Source organism: Elephas maximus, chromosome 8 (genome assembly GCF_024166365.1).
Source record: "Elephas maximus indicus isolate mEleMax1 chromosome 8, mEleMax1 primary haplotype, whole genome shotgun sequence".
NCBI classification, from domain to species: domain Eukaryota; kingdom Metazoa; phylum Chordata; class Mammalia; order Proboscidea; family Elephantidae; genus Elephas; species Elephas maximus.
Genome location: NC_064826.1, coordinates 84,535,808 through 84,561,509, shown reverse-complemented (window position 1 = coordinate 84,561,509; position 25,702 = coordinate 84,535,808). Strand labels below are relative to the sequence as shown.

The window sequence follows — 25,702 nt, the reverse complement described above, 5'->3', positions numbered from 1 at the left end:
TCGCGTGAGTCAGAACCTACATCTATTCTCGCGCGCTAAGCCAGAATCCATACAAAGCCTCGAGGGAGGCGGGGCCTCATGACGTCACAGGGACGGCCGCCCCTTACGTCGCGCACTCGGAAGGCCAGAAGGGTCTAGCGGCGCGGCGCCATTTTGCCGGAGCCTGCGACCGAGTGGGAGTGGAGTGGAGCGGCGGTTGTTGCCGACTCTTTCCTCCTCCCCGCGGTCCAGTCAGCGGTTTGATTAGGCCATCGGCCCTCACGCCGAGTCTTGTCTCATATTTAGTTCTGGAGAACACCTGGCCGACATGAGTGATGTAGAGGAGAACAACTTCGAGGGCAGAGTGAGTACAAAGCTGCGGGAGCCGTCTTCGGCGGCGGCCCGATGCTCTGGGTTTCACCGGGACGAGCGCGGTCGGGCGGGATTGTGGGGAGTCCTGCGGGGAACAACCTCGGGAGCCATCGCGGTTGCTTTCTCACATCCCAAGATGGCTTCTGGGTTTCACTCTTTGCCCAAACACTGCGGCTAACCCCTCCCCTTTTTTTGGAGACAGACTTCATACCTGGACTCCTGAGTCCTGTTTCCCACCCTCTTTGCTCCTTCCCTTTTACCCACCATTGAGGCGTCTTATCGCCGTTCCGAGGTGTGGGTCCCCGTCGCGGTGGGGCGGGAGGAGGCAGCAGGGAGTTTCCCTCAGGCCGTATAGTGGTTGGTGCTTCCTTCGGTGGCTTTTCTGGCGACCCCGAGCTTCGTAGAGGGTCTCGGGGTCCAAAGTGCGCGGGGCTATTGTCCGGGCGGGGTGAAGCTGGCGTGGGACTAGCTGGGGCCTGTGTCTCCTTGGCTCTCTATTGCAGTGAGCGGCCGCGTCTCTGTTGGAACCGGCGGCGTTGCGTCTATTAAGGCGAAAGCCTTGAGGTTGAAGGTGGGACGAGCCTAATGAAGTGGTTAGTCAACGACCGCACCGACCCTTAAGCGTTCTTAAGACGAGAGCTGTGAGGGGAAAACTACGCAAGGAGCCCTTTTCCCTTAATGTCCCTTTTATTTTTCTTTCACTTCAAAATGAATGTGGAAATGCTGTAACGCCTTATTTTTCTAATTCCTTGATGTTGGGTTTTTTTTCTCTTTATATCTTAAGATTCTTTTCCTCTGACCTTTTGTCTAAAAACTGACCGCTCCTTTACAGGTTTTTACGGTAAAAAAAAAAAGGGGGGGGTCGTCTGTCTTAATCTTACATAACAACGAATTTCATGGGCCAGTATTTTAAAAATACATAGTCAGTTTATACTCTTATCTAACTCATAGTGTTACCTGAAAATTATAGGTCCTCTCCATTTCTCCTCTTACTCCATCCCCCAGCAAAGACGGCTCAGAAAGTTGTCATTATTTTGGGTCGGATGAATATAAACGTCACTAAGAATACAATTTATTTCAAGCATAAATGTACTAGAACATTTGTCAATGTTTGAGTTGTAGTTCTAAAATTATCTTCGTAATCCTTGGTAGAAGTGAGTTAGTGAGGAACCCCGAGAAGAAATGAAAACCCCCAGGCAGCACGTTCCGGCTGTTGTGTTGGTATTTATTCCGGTCACTAGGGGAAACACATAAAAGATAGCTGTAGGGAATGAACTTTGTCTTTTTCGGTAGCTTATATATTTAAACACCTGTACCAGACGATCAAATCAGAAGGTCGATTTAGGTTTTTGTTCTTTTTGAGGAAAGAGCTAAATCAGTAAGTTAGAAACAACAACAAAAGCGACTTTTAATTTCTTTTATTTATTTATTTTAAGTAAAATTGGGGGCATGGATATAAATCAGTGGTTGAATATACTTATTTTGAAGGATGGTGTGTTGATTGTACCAACAAAACTTTAAATCATGCAGTAAAAATATTTGGTGGTAGTTGTAAGCTGCTGCTTGTTTTGAAAATGTTAGTAGCTTCTTTAACTTGTCAGCAAGTTGAGTGAATTCCAGATATTTGTGACCTTACCCACCTGCGAAAGTAACGTGAGATTCCCACCCAATTTTAAGCTAAAACGTATGTAGGCATTAACAGCTTACTTTAATAGAAAAAGGGGTTTTAGCTATTTTTTCCTATTTTGACCATTATGGTCATAGAAAATAAATTCTTTCACAGGTGGTACCCAAGTGTGCTTTAGTGTAAATGAACTCAGTAAATTGATTCTTTCAGGGCTCACCTGTTAATTTTTTTGTGTTTTTAAAAGTTGAGGTAATTGTCTTTATGTATAGCTGATTAAAGAATTAGAAGACCACCAGAAGCTTTTCTGTCAGTGTACATTTTTAGTTGTTAAAGTAATTTAATATTCACTATAATTTCTGGTTTTAAAACCACAGTGACATTTTATCTGCTAATCAAATGAGCAATTTAAAAACATTTTTGTATAATATGATTGCTGAGTCCTTATCTTTGTACCTTCTTTGAATGTAACAACCATTTAGGCCCAAAAAAGAATTTTCTAATGATGTGTGTTGAGGTGTTTGAATAGTTGCTATACTTCAAACTTTGACTAAATCAAATTAGGGAAAACATTGATAGGTTGGAATTCAAAGTTTTTGGAAGCATTTGTGGAGATTGTTTTAAATCTAGTTTTTGGGTTGAACCCATGTTTTCCCTCGTGTAGGAATTTTGTTAGTGAGAAGAATGCTTCTAATACATTAAATCGAGATTTCATTTGCTTTATCTACAGAATAAGTATTAACTCCATTTTACTCAAAAGATAATTGGTAACTTTCTAGAGTCTTTGAAACATTAAAGACACAGGACTAAGTATACTAACAGTTTTACTTCTATAGCATTTTAGAATCTAATCTCCCCAAAAATCTTTGAGGTATTTTCTAATTTACTGCTCACAGTCTTGCAAGGGCTGGAATACTGTTGCTATTTTGGAGATTAAACATTGAGGCTCAGAAGACCGTGCAGCCAAGAATATGAGACATACAAGTTCCAGTCCACTGCTCAATTTATAAATATACTGTGTGTGTGTTGGGTTTCTGCTTTGTTGTTTTTAAAGAGCACACTGTACTTCAGTGCCTCAAAGCCATTAATGGAGTTTGCTAAGTGCAGTTGCTACAGCTTAATTTTCTATTATAGGTTAATGACTTCCATTTTAAAGAACTGAAGGAGAGAAAACGTAGTTGGCTAATTCTGTTATAGTTGACCCTATCCGATAGATAACCAACCAAAATTCTCTTCTGTCTGAGGTGACACTCATTGAACATCTGTTGCTTTTTTTAGTAAGGGCTAGGTGTTCTCCAGGGCAAGAGAACTTGCAGTCTAATTTGAGATGACTGACAAATCTGGGTAAAAGTAAGTATATTAATCAAGTGCTAAACTGTGTGGTAAAATTTAAAAGGGATTCAGAAAATGGAGCCGAGCAGTTTTGTGAGCTAGGGAAAGGAAAGCTTTACCTAGGATGTAAAACTTACACTGGATCTCATGACTAGGGAAGTGGATACTAATTTTACTGGTGTGACAGTGAGGAGTTTGTGCTGGAATGGTGAGAGGTAGAGTCAACTAAAAATACAGTCAGTGGAGGGCATTGAATCCTAGATTTAGGTATTTGAACTTTTAATGTAATGTGTAGTAAGGAATCATCTGTGGATTCTTCATTATGGGAGTGACATAATGAAACACCAGAGAGACTGGTACACAAAGGGCAGCAGGGAGCACTAGAAATATTTAAGCGAGAAAATTATGAAAAATGTGGTCTGCATAGGGGAACAGTGGAATGTAAAGAATGAGACATTTTCAGAGGAACCTGGAGAATGATGTAACCATGTATGTCAAGTTAACAGAAACATTTAAGTGGAAATGTCCTTTGAAACTGGGAGTGAGGTTGGCACTTGAGCTATGGTTTTGCATGTCATCTTCGTAAAAGTAAGGAGTTGTTTGCTTTATACACCTTCAACTAAAATTAGGCTGTTGATGTCAAAACGTTTTAGCGCCCTTTATAGAATTAAGGAGAATAGAAGTTAAGCTTTTCTTATCGTTTTACCTATTTTATTCTCCTTTTATCCTAAAATTTTTTTAAACTAAACTTAGAAAAACGTTAAGTCCATTTTTTTCCTCTACAGTACAGTGGGCTGATGTTTTGAACATAGGTTAATGATCTTTTTTAATTGATCTCAGATTTATGCCATGCTTTGTAGTAGTTGAAAAGGAGAGGTACTGCTTAATTCTTTCCTCCTTTTCAGGGCTGGTTCAGACTTCTCAAGTAACTGGAATGTTTTTAGGAAATCCCAGAGTTCCTCTTCTTAGAATACGCGATGATTGACTGGATGGTAAAAGTGAAGGGCAAAACATAAATTCATTAAAATAGCAGTTTGAAATTATAAGTTGCGTGTTAAGATATTTTGTTAAAGAATGGAGGATATGGGGGAAGTTTTTTTTCTTCTCTGAAAACCTTTTTTTTTTCCCCCCTTAATGATAAGGGATGATGACTGCCCTATTCAAAACCCAGCTTGTTCACTGGCTCGTTTTTTAAAAACCCTTAAACTAGGCTTTTAAGGTTGTTGATGAGATTTCAAAATAATAAATGTGAGGGTACAAGTGAGGTTTGGCCTTTTTCTTTTTATGAAAAAGAGGATACAAATAAAATTGAGTTCCCATTTTTCAGGTAAGGAAAAATGTTATAGCACTTTGACTTTAAAAAGATGTGATTCAGCTTCTTTGGCATATAACCTCATATAAGTCATCCATAAACCTGTTACAAAATGGTAAAGATTCCTTTTATGCAGTAGGGGTACTGTTAAACCCAAGAGTCTTATTTGTCTTGGGTTTAATTTATTTTCCTAAAGTTAAGTACTATCATTTATTCAATTTTAATGCTTTTTCTTTTTTTCTCTTTCCTTTCAGCAAAACTATGAACTTAAGGAAGCATCTTAAAGCTCCCATTTTTATCTTTGCATTTCTTTCGCTGATGGGTGCAATATAATAAAGTGCAAGTATAAAAGGAATTATGCAGGTGCACCCACAGTACTTAAACTGTAACTTTACGGATTTGTCAGAGATGCTTCTTAAGCTTTTGTATCATTCCTAAAATGGGCATAAAAAGTCTTGTGATCTGAAAGAGTATCAAAGGCTTTAAGTATTTAGGTATGCGAGTCATTAAAAAAAAAAAGACAAAATGAGCTTTGTCTCTGGCCTTAATTTTTTAAGTGAACTGAAGTTATTCACCTGTGGTATCACATGTGTAGTATAACAGGTGTGAAATGGCCACAAACAATGAACATAATATTTTCCTAGAATTTGCCTGACAGTGTGAAAACTGTCTCTTTAATGGTATCAGTGTTCAGGTATCAAATAACTAACCTTGGGACCTTTGCAAGACAAATTAACACTGATTGTTGCTCATTCATATATCCTAACGTATTTAGCTGGGCAGAAGTGGAGGTGAGGAAATGGTAACAATTAGATAGGGAAAAGAATTAGTAAATATTGTAGAAAAGCTGAGAAAGGAACAGTGGAAGGGAATGTGGTTCCCCATCCCTTCTTTAAGTTACTGTTATATATACTGGTGTATAAACTTTATTGTCTCATGGTTTTCACCATAGTCTGGGTGACTAGGCTTGACTGAGCTGAGGTAGAAGAAAAGTTATCGTTTTTCCTTGGGCCCAAAAAAAAAAAAGTCCATGACACCAGAAAATGAGACTATTAAGTGAAGAATGCTTTAACAGGTTCTTAGTTTAGTTTTAATTACTACTTACCGACTTTTAATATAGCCTAGCAACTTTAGTTCTTGTAAACTTGTTTTATACACCTTTTGGAAACCCTGATGGCGTGGTGGTTAAGAGTTCTGTCTGGTAACCAAAAGGACGGCAGTTCAAATTCCACCAGGCGCTCCTTGGAAACTGTGGGGCGGTTTGTACGCTGTCCTGTAGGATTGCAATGAGTTGTAATAGACTCAAGACTCGACGGCAGTGGGTTTGGTTTGGCTTGGTTTGTTAAGGGATTGCTCTAATAGCAGTTATGGGTTAAAAAGAGACAAAGTATTTCTGTCGTAAGCCTGAGGGTCTTTAAAAGAAGTATCATATCTGAAAGGAGGCAGAACTGCAATTTGTGCAGGCCGAAATTAAAGAATTGAGTGAACGTATAAGGTTTCTTATAATTCCTTAAGATCGACATTCTTAGTACGTACATATAGTGAGTTATTTGAGTATTTTAAGTACTCTCTTTAATTTGTAGATTTTTTTTTTAATGTACTTGTGTATTTCTATGGAAATAGATTTTCAGTTTTATGAAGTAGTGGAAAATGTATTTTGAGAAAATTTGTCTTACAGACTTGTACTTCATGTAGAATTTGCCTTGGCTTAATACTGCAATGGTTTACAGCACAGCATTTAAATTGGTTTATATGTTAATTTTAGTACTTTACTAAGTACTGAGCATATTAGGGAAACCCTGATGGCGTAGTGGTTAAGTGCTATGGCTGCTAACCAAGTGGTCAGCAGTTTGAATCCTCCAGGCGCTTCTTGGAAACTCTATGAGGCAGTTCTACTCTGTCCTGTAGGGTCGCTATGAGTTGGAATCGACTTGACAGCAGTGGGTTTTTTGTTTTTTTTTTTTTTTTAAGAATATTAGGGAAACCCTGGTGGCGTAGTAGTTAAGTGCTGAGGCTGCTAACCAAAAGGCCGGCAGTTCGAATCCACCAGGCGCTCCACGGAAACTATGGGGCAGTTCTACCCTGTCCTGTAGGGTTGCTATGAGTCGGAATTGACTCAATGGCAACTGGTTTAGTTTGTTTTTTTTTTTGGAAGCATATTACGGTCGCTAAGAGTAGGAATCGACTACTTCGGCAATGGGTTTTTTTTAAGCATGTAGTGTTTTTTTTTTTTTCCCCCACCTGTATTATGATGCTAGCTGTATTGCAGGAATTGTTCATGTTCTGCAACAATGAGTACATGGTTATTTTGAAAAACAACTGTTTTAACAGAAAAGAAAGGTAGTTCTTAGACTGCTGTGTTGGGTACACTGTAGTATTTTTTATTCTTTTTGGCTGTGTCCTTCAGCCACACTAATGGCTAGGTACTTTGATAATAAAGAGTAGTTAAAAGAACAAACAGAAGCTGTTTAAGGAGGTTATGACAGTTTTCTGTGTGAAGACTTTTTATTAATCATCAGTTCTTAGAAGGGCATGCCTTTTGGGGAAACATTATAGTAAAAATACTTCTGAATAAGTAAAAGTCTCTTTGGTCTTTTGTAGTTTATTCTTCAGGTTAAGTGTACCGGCAGTTACTGATTTACCTTTTTAGATAAGTTTCTTAAGTTGTTTTTGGAAGTTAAAATGATAGTGGCCGGTTTTTAACTAGGAGTTGGAGTGGAATTGAAAGACAACTGTTTCTTAACCTTGAGTCATTCTATAAAGAAAATTACCCGGATTTAGATTTCCCTGAGATTAAAAAGAAAAGGTGGTCTTGGATGTGAGACAGCAAGAAAGGTTAGATATTTGCGACACCTTGGACAAGCAAAGCTTTGTAAAAAAAAATTCGCTGATGTCTTTTGAAACGGCATTCTGTCATAATGTGATTCTTAGCCTACCAATTCAAAGGAAAAATAGCATTTTTCTGTTAAGTTGCTACATGAGAATTGGGATTTAAAATTTAAATTTTAGGATATTACTGAATTACTTTGTTTACATTCATTTCTGAGCAGTTATTTTCATCAACTATTAAAGTCATATTTATGAGGAAAGACTTGAAAATCAAATATATATATATTGACTAAACATTTTTTCATGTGCTAGAGAGAGTTTATGCCAAATAAACATTTTAAGACTAAATTTTGGGATTTAGTGTGATTTTGATTTACATCCTAGTAAAAGTAAAGGTTTACAGTGTCTCACAGAGGAAAATCCTTCTGATATGCATGTATAAGAAGGAGTAGATATTATTCCTTCTGCTGCTCTTGAACAGGAAGTAAACGTTATGCCAGAGGATCTCTTTTATAGAAGCAATGAAAGCCAAAAGAAAGTCGGAAATACTCTTAACGGTTTAAGCCAACCTGTGAGACTTCAATTACAAGCAAATTTAGCCATAGTTTTTTTTTTTTTTATATATAAAGTCTCTGAATATGCTGCTTTGACAGTGTTTCAATGAATTAAAAACCTAAATTTTCATGCCTACTACAGGCGTCTGTCCAGGAATTGAGAGAGTACCTGAGATGTGGTCAAAGAGTTATTGTAGGTAGCTAAATGGGGAAGGTTGGTATTCAACAGAAGGGTAGCTATGTATTTCAGTTTTGTTTTCATCTGTAAAAATGGGTGAGTGTAGAGGCATTTGTACAGCTATTGATAAATAAGTCTTTTGACATTAAACTTGAAGTAGAAGTTTTAAGAAATTTGTTTAAAGTTGCATGATAGTACTTTTGTGAAATTGGGCTAGTTGTTTACACTAATAATCAAAGCTTAAGTGGACAGAAACCAGACTTAGTCCATCTTATGTATCATTCAAATCACTAAGAAGCTGAATTAAGTTTTGATATATACTTAATTTAGGTAATACGTATTGAGTTAATGAGTATTTATTTACTAATAAATACTCATTAACGTACGCACACTGGTGTACCATGAGTGCAGATTTAGTTTTATAGTTAATTACAGTTATTCACAAAATACAAAAGACAATTTTGATCTTAAAGTGGAATTTGTATAGGATTTCTTTTAAAAACAGGCTTATAATCAGTTTTAAATTATTTGATTTGTATTCAACTTTTTCAGAAACCAGTTTTCTAATATAAGACTAGTCACTGAAGGCTAGAAGCATGCATAACATACGCAAAAAAAAAAAAAAATAAGACTGTTGTACTAATTTTGTACTTCTTATACATTATGATATTTCATGAATAACAGCATTTAAAATGGCATGATTGCAGAAAGATCTTATAAGCCAATCTTTTTCCCCTTAGTTTTTTCATTATGCTTGTTTGCCTTCAAAACATATCTTTCTGGTTAAATCATAGTGGAGCAAAGATATATGGTGATCAAACAAAATTGAAAGAAGATGCTAAGTCATTTTATTAGCTTTTTAGACTTCTTTGAACTTCAGCATGTGTCTTGTAATGTGAGTTTAGATAGGTGTGTACAAATATTTCAGCCTAGGATGCTTTGCTTTAATTATATCTTGATTTCTTAGCATGACTTCATGAAAGCTTATTTTAAGATCACTAAGAATTTTCAGGTTATAAAATAGTAAAAAAAAAAAAAAAAAAAAAAAAACAGATGGGGGGAAATTGCAGTTAATGTTAGAGTTATATCTGAATTAAGGTTTTTTTGTTAAAATTGTCCACATTTTAGGAACTAGGATGAAACATGAAAGGGGAGGGTGGTGAAGAGTATGGTAAAAAACATTTAGAGAAATTCAATAAATTCTCTTTTAATTGTTAGAATCTAGACTTTTGAACCATTTTTAAAATTAAAAATTGTTTTTTAATTAGTTATTTGCACTTTACCTGCTGGCTTTTCCATTTGGTAGATAACATTCTGAACTCCAGCAGAGTTTTATAATCCCCACGTGCTTAAATATACTAAATGTTCTTTTTCCATTAAGGTTAATGTTCGTGAAGAAATTGAAGAGTTTTTTCCAAGAATGTGGAAGATAAATCAAGATAAAAGAAGGCTAATGAAAAGTATTAAAGATCAGAAAATTAAAATTGAATGGGGGAAAAAATTGAACAGAAGATTGGTCAGATAGAAGCACTTGAATATTTTTTTAAGGCTATTTTGAATTGTTTGAATTGGGGAAGAATACACGAAGTATGAAAAATGAAAAACTCAATGAAGAATGAAGAGAAGTAGAAAGCAAGAGTGAAGTAGAATTAAAAGAATCTGGAAGAATGAATGGGTCCTAGGTTAAGTAAATGTATGGTTTATGTTCCAGTGTCTGTATGATCAAGTTGTAGATGAATTTTGCATGATTACTTAGTTAATAGAGAATTGGTGATCTGGTTCAAGTAGGGAATTATTGAGGACAGTTAGCAGTATTAACAATGGGTTATTAATGAGCTGAAATTTTTTCTGGAGGGTGTTGCCTAACCATTTGTTTTTCAGGAGCAATCAATATAAAATAATTACGGTACTTTAAATGTTAGGTGTTAGGCATCTGTGTGACCAGTGCCATTTGTAATACTGTCTTCTTTGTTAGGAGTCTCGCTCTCAGTCAAAATCTCCAACGGGAACTCCTGCTCGTGTAAAATCGGAGAGCAGGTCAGGATCTCGTAGTCCATCAAGGGTTTCCAAACACTCTGAATCCCATTCTCGATCAAGATCAAAATCCAGGTAAGTATTATTTAAAATAATACTTAAAATGCTTTCCTTAGGTTTTTCAGGGCAAAAGCAGTTTTACCAAATTCTTCATTTTTGCTGCATTTTGTGTAGAAAGTTCACTGAAGACTCAAAATCATGAAGTAGTTTCCCTTAAACTGTGGAGTTTGAAAATGATTATCTTCTAGACTTAGCTAAGTTAGAATTATCTCTTAGACTGATTAATCTATTGGGTACAGATTGTTGGTGCAATTTAAGTATGTGTTGATTGCCTTAAATGTGCTTGGCACTTGAGAATTAGTGTTTGGTTTTAATCTCAACAAGATTTGCACAAGTAAATAATGCAGTGCATGTAATTTAGTGCAGAGAAGGTTCATGTGTGTTTGTTGTACTGAAAATGAGACTGTTCTGGGAAGCTTTTTCAAGATTTACATTCCAGCTACATCCATTATCTGAAGATTTTGACTCAGTGTTCGAGTGTAATTTAGAGGGGGAAAAAAATCACTAGGTGATTCAGAGGTTGCCCCCACCAGCCTCTAACTACAACAGCTCCCTAGGAAACCACTGCAGAGTTCAGTGTATCAGATGTCCAAGGTGTATTGAGGTAGAAAAAAAAAGGTTTAAAATAATTGGGACAGACAGTATGGTTAAGTCATTAATTTTTTGACTAGAGTCTGCTTGCCAAGGGGCCATGAAACAGAAGAAAGAAGGTAGGGACCTAGAAGGGTTTTAAGTCAGCATCTTGCTTTTCATAGCTATTTAAAAGTAACAGTTGTTATTTGAAACGACAGGCTTTCTATTTATTAGTATTTTTTCTTTATTTTTAAAGTTGGGTGTAAATTAGTGCTAAGGAAAATGGGAAGTAGCTATTTGATATTCTTGAACAAGTACAAATTTTCTTCATATATACCCCACCGCCAAAATGATTGATTTTCTTTTAGATAGTAGTCCACTCATTTTATTGGCTTTCCCACTCGAAGCCTTTAATAACTTGCTTCCCTTCAGTACACTCATCCTGATAAATGAAGGTTTTAAATAACTGGTCCTTTCCAAATCTTCACTCTCATTGCTTACTGTGTAAGTATTCTAATTCTTAGCAGATAGAAATGCTGTTTCGCTATTCTCTGAATGTGTCTCCATGTTGTCTTGTCCAGGAACCTTTGCACTTGCCTACTTCTAAAACACTTCCCCTGTCTACTAGCAGGTCCTAACTATTAAGTCTCCCAGCTTTATTGTTAGCCTTCTTTGTTGCATGTCTTCACCCATTGGTTTTTGTTCCCTTTACCCCATGTTATCTGTCTGTCTAAACCTCCCTGCATGCCTTAAAGTAATTTTGTATGACTATCGTTCCCACTGGTTTGGCTAAGTTATTTAAAGAAGAATCTTAAGAATGGTAAATAAGAATTTGTTGAACTAATGAAATTTATAGACAAAGGAAGAGGACCATCTGAGAACTACAGAATAATCAGATAGGAAATGAACTAGGCGAGCAGCAATGGGCAGATGTGTGAGATAAGGCAGTAGTGATCAACAGAACAAAAGGAAAAATACCTTTTCCTCAGAAAGGAGAGAATAGGCAGAGATTTATGGTATACGTCCTTGTGGCCATATTATTTTTATGTTTACCTGTATTTTTCTCTCAAAGGTCGAGATCAAGGAGGCATTCTCATAGACGTTACACTCGATCCAGATCCCACTCTCATTCTCATAGGAGACGATCTCGAAGTAGATCATACACACCGGAATACCGACGTCGAAGGAGCCGAAGTCACTCTCCAATGTCTAACCGGAGAAGACATACAGGCAGCAGAGTATGTGATTTTTAAAAGTTAATGAAAACTTTTTTTCTTCCCCAGTGTGTTTAGTCATGGCATAATACCTTGCTTCTCTGAGAGTTATGACATTGTTTAGAAGTAGTACTTCAGAAACATCCTTAACAAGCTGCTTTAGCTTTCAGAATAAAGAAACAAAATCTTGCATGCCTTGGATTTGCTAATAAAGAAAATTACATTAAGAAAAATGACATCTTAACAAGCTTACGTATTTCATGACAGCTACCGCAAAGCGAGTGTATAAATATTGTTTACATACATTTAATCATTTGCCTTCCTTTTGAGTAGTTAAAAAAGATGGAATTGGGGGGAGTGATATGTTCCAAGAATTAAAATGAAAAGTGTAAACGTGAATTGAGAAAGTTAACATACATTCAAAGTTTTTCCTTAGTAGGGGGGAAAACAAGGAGATACCAAAAGCTCAACATTAGTAATAAAGCTAAAACTTATCTTAAGCACTATACAAAATTCTTTAATTCACTTAATACTCCTGACTTCTCTGTGAGGCTGGCTGCCATGCTGTGGGTAAGGAAACTGAGTTTGGGTCTTGGGCTTTTTTTTTTTTTTAAGCTAATTGGTGAAGCCTAGATTTCAACCACACTTCCTGGCCCTAAAGTTTCTGTGCTTTAACTGCTATACTAGCTTCTCCCACATGATACTGAATCATTTAACCTATGGAGTCTGTCATTATGATGTTCTGAAATCTAGTGTACATTTACTTTTTAAACTCGAAGATTGTGGGAACATTGGAAGATTATCCTTGTTAAAGGATAAAAATGGGGGAAGAGTCTAATTGGCAATTGCACATGAAGTCAGGTTAAGTACAAATCTATAAGGAGTATAAACCATTCAAATAAATCAGAAATTATGTTGTTAGGTGCCATCGAGTCGGTTCTGACTCATAGCGACCCTATGTATGTGTAGCAAAATGAAACACTGCCTGGTCCTGCAACATCCTTGAAATTGTTGTAACTTGTTTTAGTGAGCAGTTACAGTCACACAAGAAAATGACCTTACATCACGTGATTATATGAAACCACATACCCTTGTTATTTAAAAAAAAAACCAATAGTACTCAAATGGTTAATTTTATAGGCACATTAGATGTCTATGCTAATTAGTACTTTTTTTAATTAATTTTTATTGTGCTTTTATTGAAAGTTTACAAGTCAGGTGAGTCTCTCATATGAAAATTTACATACACCATGCTGTCACTCCTAATTGCTCTCCCTCTGATGAGATAGCACAGTTCTTCCCTTCACACTCTCTCCTCATGTCCATTCAGGTAGCTTCTGGCCCCCTCTGCCCTCTCATCTCCCCTCCAGACAGGAGATGCCAACATGGTCTCACGTGACCACTTAATCCAGGAAGCTCATTCTTCACCAGTATCATTTTTCATCCCCTATTCCAGTCCAATCCCTGTCTGAAGAGTTGGCTTTGGGAATGATTCCTGCGCCGGGCTAACAGAAGGTCTGGGGACCATGGCCTCTGGGGTCCCTCCAGTCCCAGTCTGACCATTAAGTCTGGTCTTTTTATGAGAATTTGGGGTCTGGATCCCACTGTTCTCCTGCTCCCTCAGGGTTTCTTTGTTGAGTTCCCTGTCAGGGCAGTCATTGGTTGTGGCCAGGCACCATCTAGCTCTTCTGGTCTCAAGCTGATGTAGTCTCTGGTTTATGTGGTCCTTTCTGTGTCTTGGTCTCATAATTATGTTGTGTCTTTGATGTTCTTCATTCTTCCTTGTTGCAGGTGGGTTGAGGCCAGTTGATGCATCTTAGATGGCCACGTGCTAGCATTTAAGACCCCAGACACCACTCTCCAAAGTGGGCTGCAGAATGTTTTCTTAATAGATTTTATTATGCCAGTTGACTTAGCTGTCCCCTGAAGCCATGGTCCTCAAACCCCCGCCCCTGCTGTGCTGGCCTTTGAGGTGTTCACTTTATTAAGGAAACTTCTTTGTTTTTGGTTTAGTCTGTTTGTGTTGACCTCTCCTGTGTTGTGTACTGTCTTTCCCTTCACCTAAAATGAATCTTACCTAGTATCGAATTAGTGAATACCCTCTTCCTCCCTCCCTCGTCTCGTAACCATCAAAGAGTATTTTCTTCTCTGCTTAAACTGTTTCTCCAGCTCTTATAATAGTGAGGGTCGTCTTCTTTTTTGATGACCCTTTGCCGAGCGTGATGTCCTTCTCCAGGGACTGTTCCCTCCTAATGTGTCCAAAGTACTTGAGACAAAGTCTCGCCACCCTCGTTTCCAAGAAGCATTCTGGCTCTTCCATGACAGATTTGTTCGTTCTGGCAGTCCATGGTGTATTCAGTATTCTTTGCCAACACCATGATTCAAATGCATCAATTCTTCTTTAGTCTTTTTATTCATTGTCCAGTTTTTGTATGTATATGAGGCAATTGAAAATACCATGGCTTGGGTCATGAAATCTTTGCTTTTCGACACTTAAAAAAGAGGTCTTCTGCAGCAGATTTGCCCAGTGCAATACATTGTTTGATTTCTCAGCTGCTGCTTCCACGGGTATTGATTGTGGATCCAAGTAAAATGGAATTCTTGACAACTTCATTCTTTTCTCCATTTATTGTAACTTTGCTTATTGATCCAGTTATGGGGATATTTGTTTTCTTTACGTTGAATTGTAATCCATAGTGAAGGCTGTAGTCCTCGATCCTCATCAGTGTTTCAAGGTTGTGTCATTTGCATATTGCCGACAAGTCTTCCTCCAATCCTAATGCCACATTCTTCATATGGTCCAGTTTCTTGGATGATTTGCTCAGCATACAGATGGAATACAAATGATGAAAGGATACAACCCTGGGACACACCTTTTCTTATTATAAACGACGTACCTCCTTGTTCTAGTCAAAGAACTGCCTTTTGGTCTATGTACAGGTTCTACATGGCCACAACTAACTATTCTGGAATTCCTCTCCCCCCCCCCCCTGCTTTTTTAAACATTTTTATTGTGCTTTAAGTGAAAGTCTACAAATCAAGTCAGTCTCTACACAAATCTATATACAGTTTGCTATATACTCCTGATTGCTCTCTCTTTAATGAGGTAGCACACTCCTTCCTTCCACTCTTTTATTTTTGTGTCAATTCAGCCAGCTTCTGACCCCTTCTGCCCTCTCATTGCCCCTCCAGGCAGGAGCTGCCAGCACAGTCTCGTCTGTCTGCTTGATCCAAGAAGCTCACTCTTCACCAGTATCATTTTCTGTCCCATAGTCCAATCCAATCCCTGTCTGAGGAGTTGACTTTGGGAATGGTTCCAGTCTTGGACTAACAGAAGGTCTGGGGACAATGACCACTGGGGTCCTTCTAGTCTCAGACCATTAAGTCTGGTCTTTTTATGAGAATTTGAGGTCTGCACCCCACTGCTCTTGTGTTCCCTTGGGGATTCTCTGTTGTGTTCCCTGTCAGGGTAGTCATTGGTTTTAGCCAGGCACCATCTAGTTCTTCTGGTCTCAGGCTGATGTAGTCTCTGGTTTATGTGGCCCTTTCTGTCTCTTGGGCTCATAATTACCTTGTGTTTTTGGTGTTCTTCATTCTCCTTTGCTCCAGGTGGGTTGAGACCAATTCATGCGTCTTAGATGGCTGCTTGTTAGCGTTTAAAACCCCAAACACAACTCTTCAAAGTGAGATGCAGAATGTTTTCTTAAGAGATTTTATTATGCCAGTTGACTTAGTTGTCCCCTGAAACCATAGTCCCCAAATCCCTGCCCCTGCTACACTGGCCTGCTACACTGGCCTTTAGAGCGTTCAGTTTATTCAGGAAATGTCTTTGCTTTTGGTTTAGTCCAGTTGTGCTGACCTCTCCTGTATTGTGTGTTGTCTTTCCCTTCACCTAAAATAGTTCTTATCTACTATCTAATTAGTGAAAACCCCTCTCCCTCCTTCCCTCCCCACTCATAACCGTCAAGGAATATTTTCTTCTCTGTTTAAACTATTTTTCGAGTACTTAGAATAGTGGTCTCGTACAATGTTTTTCTTTTTGCAACTGACTAATTTCACTCAGCATAACACCTTTCAGATTCCTCTATGTTACGAAATGTTTCATGGATTCATCATTGTTCTTTATCAATGCGTAGTATTGCATCTTGTGAATATACCGTAATTTATCCATTCATCCGTTGATTGGGTACATTGGTTGCTTCCATCTTTTTGCTATTGTAAACAATGCTACAGAGAACGTGGGTGTGTATATATCTGTTCACGTAAAGGCTGTTATTTCTCTAGGATATTGGAATTCCTATTCTTCGCAGTGTTGCACATAATTTATTATGATCCACATAGTCGAATGCCTTATATTTAGTATTAATTAAGCTCAAGATAAACTCTCTTTAGGATACATTTTGAAAAGTGAGCTTGCTGGGCTACAGAGTAAAAACAATTTTTTAAATCAGGCTATGTAGTCTGAAGTGTACTCCATAGAAGGCCTGAGTGTACTGTGAACTGTAAAGTCTTGGTTCATCTGCATTAGTTCTCTTAAAATCTTACTTGTAAGTGACTTGATACAATGTGCTGTTATATTGGATAAGATGTCCTAAGCAAGATATTTGCATGTATTTTAATTTGGAGTTTTAATTGCATTTAAATAAACAATTCAACAGGCGAATCCAGATCCCAACACTTGTCTTGGAGTGTTTGGCCTCAGTTTGTACACAACAGAGAGAGATCTTCGTGAAGTATTTTCTCGATATGGACCACTGAGTGGTGTCAATGTGGTTTATGATCAGCGAACTGGACGGTCTCGAGGATTTGCTTTTGTTTATTTTGAGAGAATAGATGACTCAAAGGAGGTAAATTGGTTTTTATAATTGATAGAAGTATTTTCTGTGGAAATTTAAAAAAATATACAATTAAAATTTTTTTTTTTAAGTTACCAGAAAAGGTTATTTTGTGCTGTTAACGAATAAATGCTTATCAATTTGGAAAATTCCTAATGGGTATGTTTATAGTATTGAATTACTGTTAAAAGTCGATTAATAAACTTCCAGTTCCACAACTATTACATTCTCCCGCTCTCTGACCTGATCCAAACTGCTTCTCAGTGTTCACGTTAGAGTGACCACAATTGCAATTTCTAGCCTGTGCTTTCTGGCATAGGCCTGTCCTAATTGAAATCTGGCCTTACAAATTGAGCTGTGTGTATTTAAGTTAATAGAAAAAATTCAGTCTGTGTTTTCTTTTGAATAAGCCGTATCGATATCCCATGCAGATAATTAAATAAACTTTTAAAAATTCTGTGGTATTTAAATTTATATTTAATTTTCTGAGACTATAATTAGCTCTTTGTGGATACAGAGCTTGTTTTTCTGTTACCTTGATATTTATCATTTTCTATATTTGAAAAATAGTGCATGGAAGGAACTGACAGTTTTTCATTTCATATCGTACTGAAATTGCCTAACAAAATATAATGCGAGTCACTGACTTGAAATAGTGCTAGTCTAATGTATTAGGCATTGAGTTGTAAAGGAAGCAGTAACCTTGCATTCTCTTTAAGATAGGTAGGTTCCTAGTGATTGAGTTAGAAAAATTCATTTTAAGGAATTTGAAGCTCAGTATTAAAGTTTTATCAGACTTTAATAAATGGAGAGTAGTGGCATTTTTTGAGTGGTATGTGTACCATTTTACATGTTACAGTAGGATATAGGAAATTACTGCTCTGTGCATCAGCAGTATTTGAATGCAGCATAAGCAGTCATAATAAAAATTGGCCAAACAATAGTTTAGCTTAACTAGTAAAAAATGTCTGCCTTGAGCATTGTTTTCTTTTAAGAACTATCCATATGGGATCAAATGGACAACAGGAACTCAAAGATTAGGTAGGAAACTTAGGGGGCAGTGAGCTTATGTTAATGGGGCAGGAACAACTCAAAAGGAGGATGAGAATGGTTGCGCAACTCGAAGAATATAATCAGTGTCATTGACGTGTACGTGTAAAAACTGTTGATTTGGCATGTTGCTGTGTATATTCTGAAAAAAGATTTTTTTTAATCGGCATATCTTTCAAAATAATGGGTAATACTGGCGCCTAGTGGGTAGAGAGTAGGGGTGCTCCTAAACTTCCTGTAATGCACAAGACAGCCCCCTCACAAAGGTGTCAGTGGTGCCAGGATTGAGAAATCCTGGATAACTACTAATAAAACCTCATTTGGAAGTCATTTATTTAATGTTTTTGTTGTTGTCAGGTGCCCTGTTGCTGTGTAGAGCCCATTGTTGTGGCCACTGTGTCAGTCCATGTTGTTGAGGGTCTTTTTCTTCACTGATCCTATACTTTACCAAGCATTATGTCCTCCAGGGACTGGTCTCTCCCAATAACAGTCTATTTAATAGCATATTCAATAGGCTTCCTAGTGTTTTGTCAGTATGACCATTTTTAATTGTTTTTTTTTTTTTTTAGTTTATTGTAAAATATATGTGACATGAAATTGCAATTTTAACCATTTTTGATTATACAGTTAATTCAGTGACATTAATTACATTCACAGTGTTGTACAACCATCACCACTATTTCCAAAACTTTTTGTTTTTTATTGTTACGTATTTATGGTTTGTCTCTTCCTGGTTTCATTTAAGGGGTAAGGTGTAAATTTAGAAAATACCAAGATACCAGGTAATAAGTGAAATTTTTGTGTCTTTGCAAAGTGCAAACAATACCACAGTTCAGCTTTTTTTTTTTTTTTTTTTTTATGTGAAACTTGTTTGTGATATCACTTGTGACCTCCCTAGGTTTATTTCTGGATAAAGTAAAACAAAAATAGCGATTTTATTTAGTCCCAAAGAGCTTCTTGCAGATATTGCCGTTTGCCAGAGTATTTAAATTATCATTGTGTTTATTGGAATTGGTGCCTAAAGACAAAGTGATAGGAAATGCGAGCTCAGATATAAAGAATGACTGGCAGGTTTTTTGTTGTTACTAGCTGCTGTTGAATAAGCCCCCCCCCCCCCCGGCCCTCCCACTCGTGGCAGCCCCATGCACAATGGGATCGGATAGTAGTGACCCATGGAGCATTGTGGTGATCCATTGGCTGATTTGCAGAAGTACATCACCAGGCCCTTTTTTCTAGTCTGTCTTAGCCTGGAAGCTCTGCTGAAACCTGTTCAGCATCATAGAACAGGCAGGCCTCCATTGATAGATGGGCAGTGGCTGCACTGGAGGTGAACTGGTCAGGAATCAAACCCAGGTCTCCTGCCTTGTGGGCAAGAATTCTACCACTGAACCACCATCGCCCTCTTTCAAGGCATTCACCAGGTGGTGGTGTGTTATCTAAGGCTTGACTAGTTTAGATTTAGCAGCTGAATTGTAATTTCTGCTTTGAGTTGCCCAGACTGAGGCTAATTTTTGCGAAACTCAGAGTTATTCAGTCTTCTCTGAATTGCGTGGTTCCTTCTCTATGCCTGTAGCTGCCTCCCCTAGCCCTTCAACGCTGACTTCCTGAAGCAGTGTAGCTGATGTGTATGTAAGAAAATTCAATATTAGCACACGTATAGTAAGGATTAATACGTAAAATCGTAGCCCCAGTTCTTGGGGAAAGAAGTACTTAGAAGAATTTTGAATTTTCAGATGGAAAATTTGTTAAAGTTATTTATGGGATATAAATACTCTTTTTTTTAATACACGGGGAAAAATAGCCATAATTGTTCTTCTGAAAGGTGAGACCAAGAGAAATACACCTTGTTTTTGTAGAAGTGGTAGTCTTTAATTAAAAGAAAAAAAGATTAGCTCTTTGGGGGCTCTTAAGCTGAAACATTTGTGGATTATGTTAAAATCATTCTATCTTTATTTTTAGTCCAGTCTCAGTAAGAACCAGCTTTTACCATAACGGTGTGCTTAAAATCACTACTATAGAGTCAATTCCGAATCATAGTGACCCTATAGGAGAGAGGAGAACTGCACCATAGTGTTTCTAAGGAGCGGCTGGTGGATTCCAACTGCCAGTCTCCTGGTTAGCAGCCAAGCTCTTAACCACTTACCCATTTCCTTATATCATCATTTCTTTTTGACTGCTCACTGAGTTATATCAGCACGCTGGGCTGCAAACTGAAGATCAGGGGGCGGGGGCAGGTTATAATTAGAACCTTAGCTCATACTTTCAGTGTTTTAAAGTTGGTCTTTGTAAGTGGAATGGCTGGAGACTAGTCGGTGTGAAATGGCAGCCTACCTGTATAATACATAAAGAGTTTTAACTTGAAGAGACTTTTCATACCTCTCTCTAATCTCATGGTTTGAGGAAAATTACTTGGGGAAAAGTTCGGCTGCTCTTGGGACTGAGTAAATTGTGTTCTGGGTAATGTTGCAGTCTAAAAATGTTTATATAAGCCCCTATGCTGCATTACTATGTCATTTTCAAACTGAAGAGTTTGTTTGGATTACAAACACTTCGTGCTTGATTTTACACAATTATTACTTAAAGGCTAGTAAATTATGCGTGACTTTACGTGCCTGTTTTCCTTTATAGGCTATGGAAAGGGCAAATGGAATGGAGCTAGACGGTAGAAGAATTCGTGTGGATTATTCTATCACCAAGAGAGCGCACACACCTACACCGGGCATCTACATGGGCAGACCTACTCAGTAAGATTTCAGGTTTCCAAAATTGAACTGTAAGCACTAGAAATCCGCTAGAAGTGTGTACAAATGTTTAATTAATCAGAAGATAAAATGATTTTTTTTTTCCTGTTATTAGAGTTGAAGTTACTTAACTTGTTCTTTGAGTATGTAATTTGAGTAGGGGGACAAGATAAAACTATCAAAGTGGATTTCCTGGCTCTTCTTTTGGTAGTGTACAAATAGGAAAAAATTGAGTACTAGAAAAATACTGTATGCTTTTTAAATACTCTTTTTCTGTTCTTACGTGACCTTGGAAACCTGTACATAGTGAGGATTTTACTGATACCAGCATTTGTTTAAAAAATAAAAGCCACAGTTACCACAGTTTTCACATTTTGAAGGAACTTTTATAATGTTTTTTAATAAAATACAACCGAAGACAATATTCATAGAGGTATTTTTTGAGAGTGAAGGGGTTATAGGCTTTAATTTGAAACCTTACTGGGAGAAAATGTGGTAACTGGGAAGCTAGAGCCTTCGGAAAACTAACGTGAAAATAGTGTCCCCATGACTAGAGTTAAAATTCGCCGCTAACGGTTTAAACACCAGACCTTGGAATTGGTTTAGTGCTGGACGTCCTTGTAAGGTCCAGTTCTCCTTGGTGTTCAGGGTTGGTTACTTTTTAATTCCAGAAATACATTAATTGCTTTTGAATTAGTCGAGGAATACACATCTTAACATTCTGGTACTGCTTCTCAAAAGAGTGCTGCATTTCAACTTGTTAAAAAGGTCCTACTGATTTTGGTAGTGCATTAATAGACGACCAGTTTATCGTTTAAAGAGTTTTGTGAAAGCATTCCCAATTATTTACATAATACAGGGGAAACCAAAGCAGAATTCATGGGAGACATGAAATTGAGACTTCGATTGGTATAAAAGTTATCTTCTCTCCTTCCTCCAATTATATCTTAAAAGCTACCCATTTGTATTAAATGATCCTGGAAAGTAATCATTCACATTGGTGTTACATATTTTTCTGTAGTAGTGGTGGTGGCGGCGGTGGAGGTGGAGGCGGCGGCGGAGGTGGAGGTGGTGGCAGGCGGCGAGATTCTTACTATGATAGAGGATATGATCGTGGGTACGACAGATACGAAGACTACGATTACCGGTACAGGTAATGTTTTAATTTGTGAGTTCTTTTCTGTATTTGATGATGGTAGTAGTATTTGGCACTTTTAATTTATGTTTGATAGACATTTGCAAAAAGTTGATATTTGAAATAGGTTGTATATGATGCTTTCTTTGAAAGAAAGGGAAAAATGATTTTTCTGAGGACTTAGCGTGGAGGTTAACTACCTTTATTTGCCAATATTTCATTGTGCCATGTGCTTGCTTTATTCTTCTAGTATCATTGGCACACAAACAACTTACTAGTTATTTTGTTGGGTACAATATTACGAGTGTTGAAGAATTTTTTGTTTTTTCATCGGCCAATGGAGTGATTGTGTGGTATGCTAAATAATCTTTTATTTCATACAGAAGAAGATCACCTTCTCCTTATTACAGTCGGTACAGATCACGATCAAGATCTCGTTCTTACAGCCCAAGTAAGTAAAACTTCTTTTGTAACATTAAGAACCACGTTACTAGGGTGGGGAGGGAGGGAAAGGGGTGTTTACTAATTAGATAAAAACAAGAATTACTTTAGGTAAAGGGAAGGACAACACATAATAGGGAGGAAGTCAGCACAACTGGACTAAACCAAAAGCTAAGAAGTTTCCTGAATACAAAGAAGTAATTTGAGGGACAGTAACAGAGGCAGGCGGGGGTCTGGGGACCACGGTTTCAGGGGACATCTAGGTCAATTGACGTAACAGTGTATTAAGAAAACGTTCTGCATCCCTCTTTGGTGAGTGGCTTCTGGGGTCTTAAAAGCTAGCAAGCGGCCGTCTAACATCCATCAATTGGTCTCAACCCATCTGGAGCAAAGGAAAATGAAGAACACCAAAGACAAAAGGAAAATATGAGCCCAAGAGAAAGAAAGGGTCACATAAACCAGAGACTCCATCAGCCTGAGACTGGAAGAAGTAGAGTGTGCCCGGCTACCAACAATGACTGCCCTGACAGGGAACACAACAGAAAACCCCTGATGGTGCAGGAGAAAAGTGGGATGCAGACCTGAAATGACCAGGCTTAATGGTCTGAGACTGGAGGGACCCCAGAGGTCATGGCCCCCGGACTCTGTTAGTCCAAAACTAAAACCATTCTTGAAGCCAACTTTTCAGACAGATTAGATTGGACTCTAAGACATAAAATGATACTAGTGAGGAGTGAGCATCTTAGCTCAAGTAGACACATGAGACTAGGTGGGCAGCTCCTGCCTGGAGGCAAGATGAGAGGGCAGAGGGGGACAGGAGCTGGTTGAATGGACACAGGAAATATGGGTGGGGGGAGAGGGAGTGTGCTATCACAATGCGGGGAGAGCAGCTAGGGTCACATAACAGTATGTGTAAGTTTTTGTATGAGGAACTGACTTAAAGCACAGTAAAAAAAAAAAAATTTTTTTTTTTTAAAGAACCTCATTTCTAAATAATGGTTCAATTTAGACAATTCAGAGTATATGGAGGCTGTTGAGAGTTAGGAAATATTAGGTGAGTCAAACTGATTGTCATATTTAACATTTTTTTTGCTCTTTATCTTTCAGGACGCTATTGATAAACTGAAAGGTTGCTGTCAAGGACATGTTTTCTTTTTATTTTCCTTTTTTTTTTTAATTCTGGATTTCCTTAAGCTTCTGATCCTGCCTACTCTTTAAAAAGAACCCTTTAAAAGCCGGTTTGTTTAGCATCTACATGTTGTCAATTGTGTTGCTGTTTTTTACTCTCTATTATACTCTTGAAGATGTAATTGTTCTTGAGTAGTTAAACATCTTGAGTAAAAAAGGAACCCCAGTGTTATGCCTGGTAAATTATTTTTCTTTTACATAAAATTAACTCTAAGCTAATCAAATGAGGAAAGAAATTTACTTTTTTAAAGCCTTTTTTGTGTTAGACGTTGTATTAGGTATCGTATTAGAGACTGGCATTTATGACTTTTTTTTTTTTTTTTTCCAGGTAAGATAGTAACATAAAGTAGCTCAGTCATGTCAGGCTTGTCTGGGGTGGCATGGAACAGTCAAATAGTTGAGTGTAGTAAGTTTGAAGCTATAGAAGAAAACACTTGGTCATTTCTTTTGAAGAATGGAATATTTGAACCCTAACAATTAAGTCTTTGTTTTTTAGAGGTGAAAACTTGTGGACTCCTACACATGTTATATTTGAAGTATGCTTTAAACTTTACAAACTTAAAATGTGGTTTTTTTTTTTTTTTGGTGTTAAACTTATATGAAGTTTAAATATTCCCTTAATCAGTGAAGGACAACCCTTATTTATTAACTACAGCAATTGTATAATTTGCCTTTAGAAATTTTGGTATTGGGACAATGGTCATCGTGTAGTATAGAGTCCTTAGAAGATACATGTGGGGAAAAGTAGTCTCCTTCCAAATAAAGTTAATTTCTTTGAAAATTGTATTGTCTCTTTATTTTGGTACAATAGAAAAATATCTAGATTGAATTTGGGCACCAGTCCTTCATTTTCCCAGCATTCCTCCAGTATGTATTTATACAAAGTTTTGTCAATCCTAACTTTGCCACTATTTTTGCTTACACCTGAATGTGTACTCCTTGTTTGTCCTTCAGTCTTTAAAAAACTCTTATTATTCTTCCCTCTTCTTTTTTGTGGACCAACTTGTAAATATTGAGAGTATTTTGTGTACCAGTCATTATAGGAAAGATATGATGGCTCGTCTCTTCAAGAAGCCCGTATTCTAGTAGGAAGCAAACCACTGTTTCAGTGAAGAGGTGGATGATTCAGGTGACCTATGAGCTCCTTTGTTTTGTCTCTAAAAGCATTGGGAACAATGAGATTATTGTGACCTGTGATCCATAAGTGAAGCTGAGAATTTTGTAAATATATGGGATCAAAGAGCCTCAGGAACCTTACTATTAAAAAGCTAAATTTTCAAAGGATCTTTTTTGTTGTTGCTGTTTTTGCCAGTAAGGGATAGTCGTAGAGGAAAACTGGCAATCTGTGCTGGTCCTTAAAGGGTTTTTGTTAATCCAGGTTATTAAAAGGACTGGGAACCATTGTCCTAAAGACAACATTAATCTCTTGACTAGGAGTACTTTGAAAACTTAAGCAGTCATTACTACCAAGTCACTGCTAAATACTAATTGCTAGGTTAGTTATAAAGGAAATGTGAATTCTTTATTTTTTTCTAGCTTGTGGAAAACAAAATGGGACCTTAAAGAGTTCTAATTCAAAGCATAAAGAATACCTTTTAAAAAGTTGATTTCTAAAATTGTGCCCTTTAAAAAAAAACATCTATATGAGACCAAATAGTCAACAGATACTCTAAAGCATAGGTGAGAAGTTGGGGGCCTCTGAGACTAGGGTAATGGGAACGTGTTATGGATTGAATTGAGTCCCCAAAAAATGTATTGTCCACTTGGCTAGGCCATGACTCCCAGTATTGTCCACTATTTTGTCATCTGATGTGACTTTTCTATGTATTGTAAACTCTATCTCTGATATTAATAAGGCAGGAGTAGAGGCAGTCATGTTAATGTTGCAGGACTCAGTCTACAAGATTGGGGTTTTGTCTAAAGCCAGTCTCTCTTAAGATAACAAGAGAGAACCCAGCAGAGAGATGGGGGATCTCATACCACTAAGGAACAAGAGCCAGGAGACTAGCACGTCCTTTGGATCCAGGGCCCCTATACTGAGAAACTCTTCAACTAAGGAGGATTGATGGCAAGAGACCTTCCCCCAGGGCTGGCACCCTGAATTCAGACTTAGGTCTTTCTGGACTGAGAGAATAAATTTTCTCTGTTAAAGCTATCTACTTGTGGTATTTCTGTTACAGCAGCACTAGATAGCTAAGACAGAACCGAACAACTGGAACAGAAATGAGAATGTTGAAACAATGTGAAGTAA

At 37.5% G+C, this 25,702-nt stretch overlaps 1 protein-coding gene across 1 annotated transcript; it reads left to right on the top strand.

Moving 5' to 3' along the window:
* The first annotated feature begins 112 nt into the window (after positions 1–112).
* TRA2A (transformer 2 alpha homolog) lies at positions 113–24,232 on the top strand. Its single transcript, XM_049894159.1, has 8 exons — positions 113–343; positions 10,156–10,289; positions 11,920–12,085; positions 16,720–16,908; positions 20,575–20,690; positions 21,709–21,840; positions 22,206–22,273; positions 23,371–24,232. Exons 1-8 carry the CDS (start codon positions 308–310, stop codon positions 23,379–23,381), a joined length of 852 nt encoding a protein of 283 aa, XP_049750116.1. The 5' UTR covers positions 113–307; the 3' UTR covers positions 23,382–24,232.
* The last annotated feature ends 1,470 nt before the right edge of the window (positions 24,233–25,702 follow it).

Excerpts from the sequence above, each read along its gene's own strand:
- TRA2A (XM_049894159.1), top strand. The coding sequence starts at position 308 with ATGAGTGATGTAGAGGAGAACAACTTCGAGGGCAGA. Across the intron at positions 16,909-20,574 it reads GAATAGATGACTCAAAGGAG|GCTATGGAAAGGGCAAATGG; the intron begins GTAAATTGGTTT and ends TTTCCTTTATAG. Across the intron at positions 20,691-21,708 it reads TACATGGGCAGACCTACTCA|TAGTGGTGGTGGCGGCGGTG; the intron begins GTAAGATTTCAG and ends ATTTTTCTGTAG.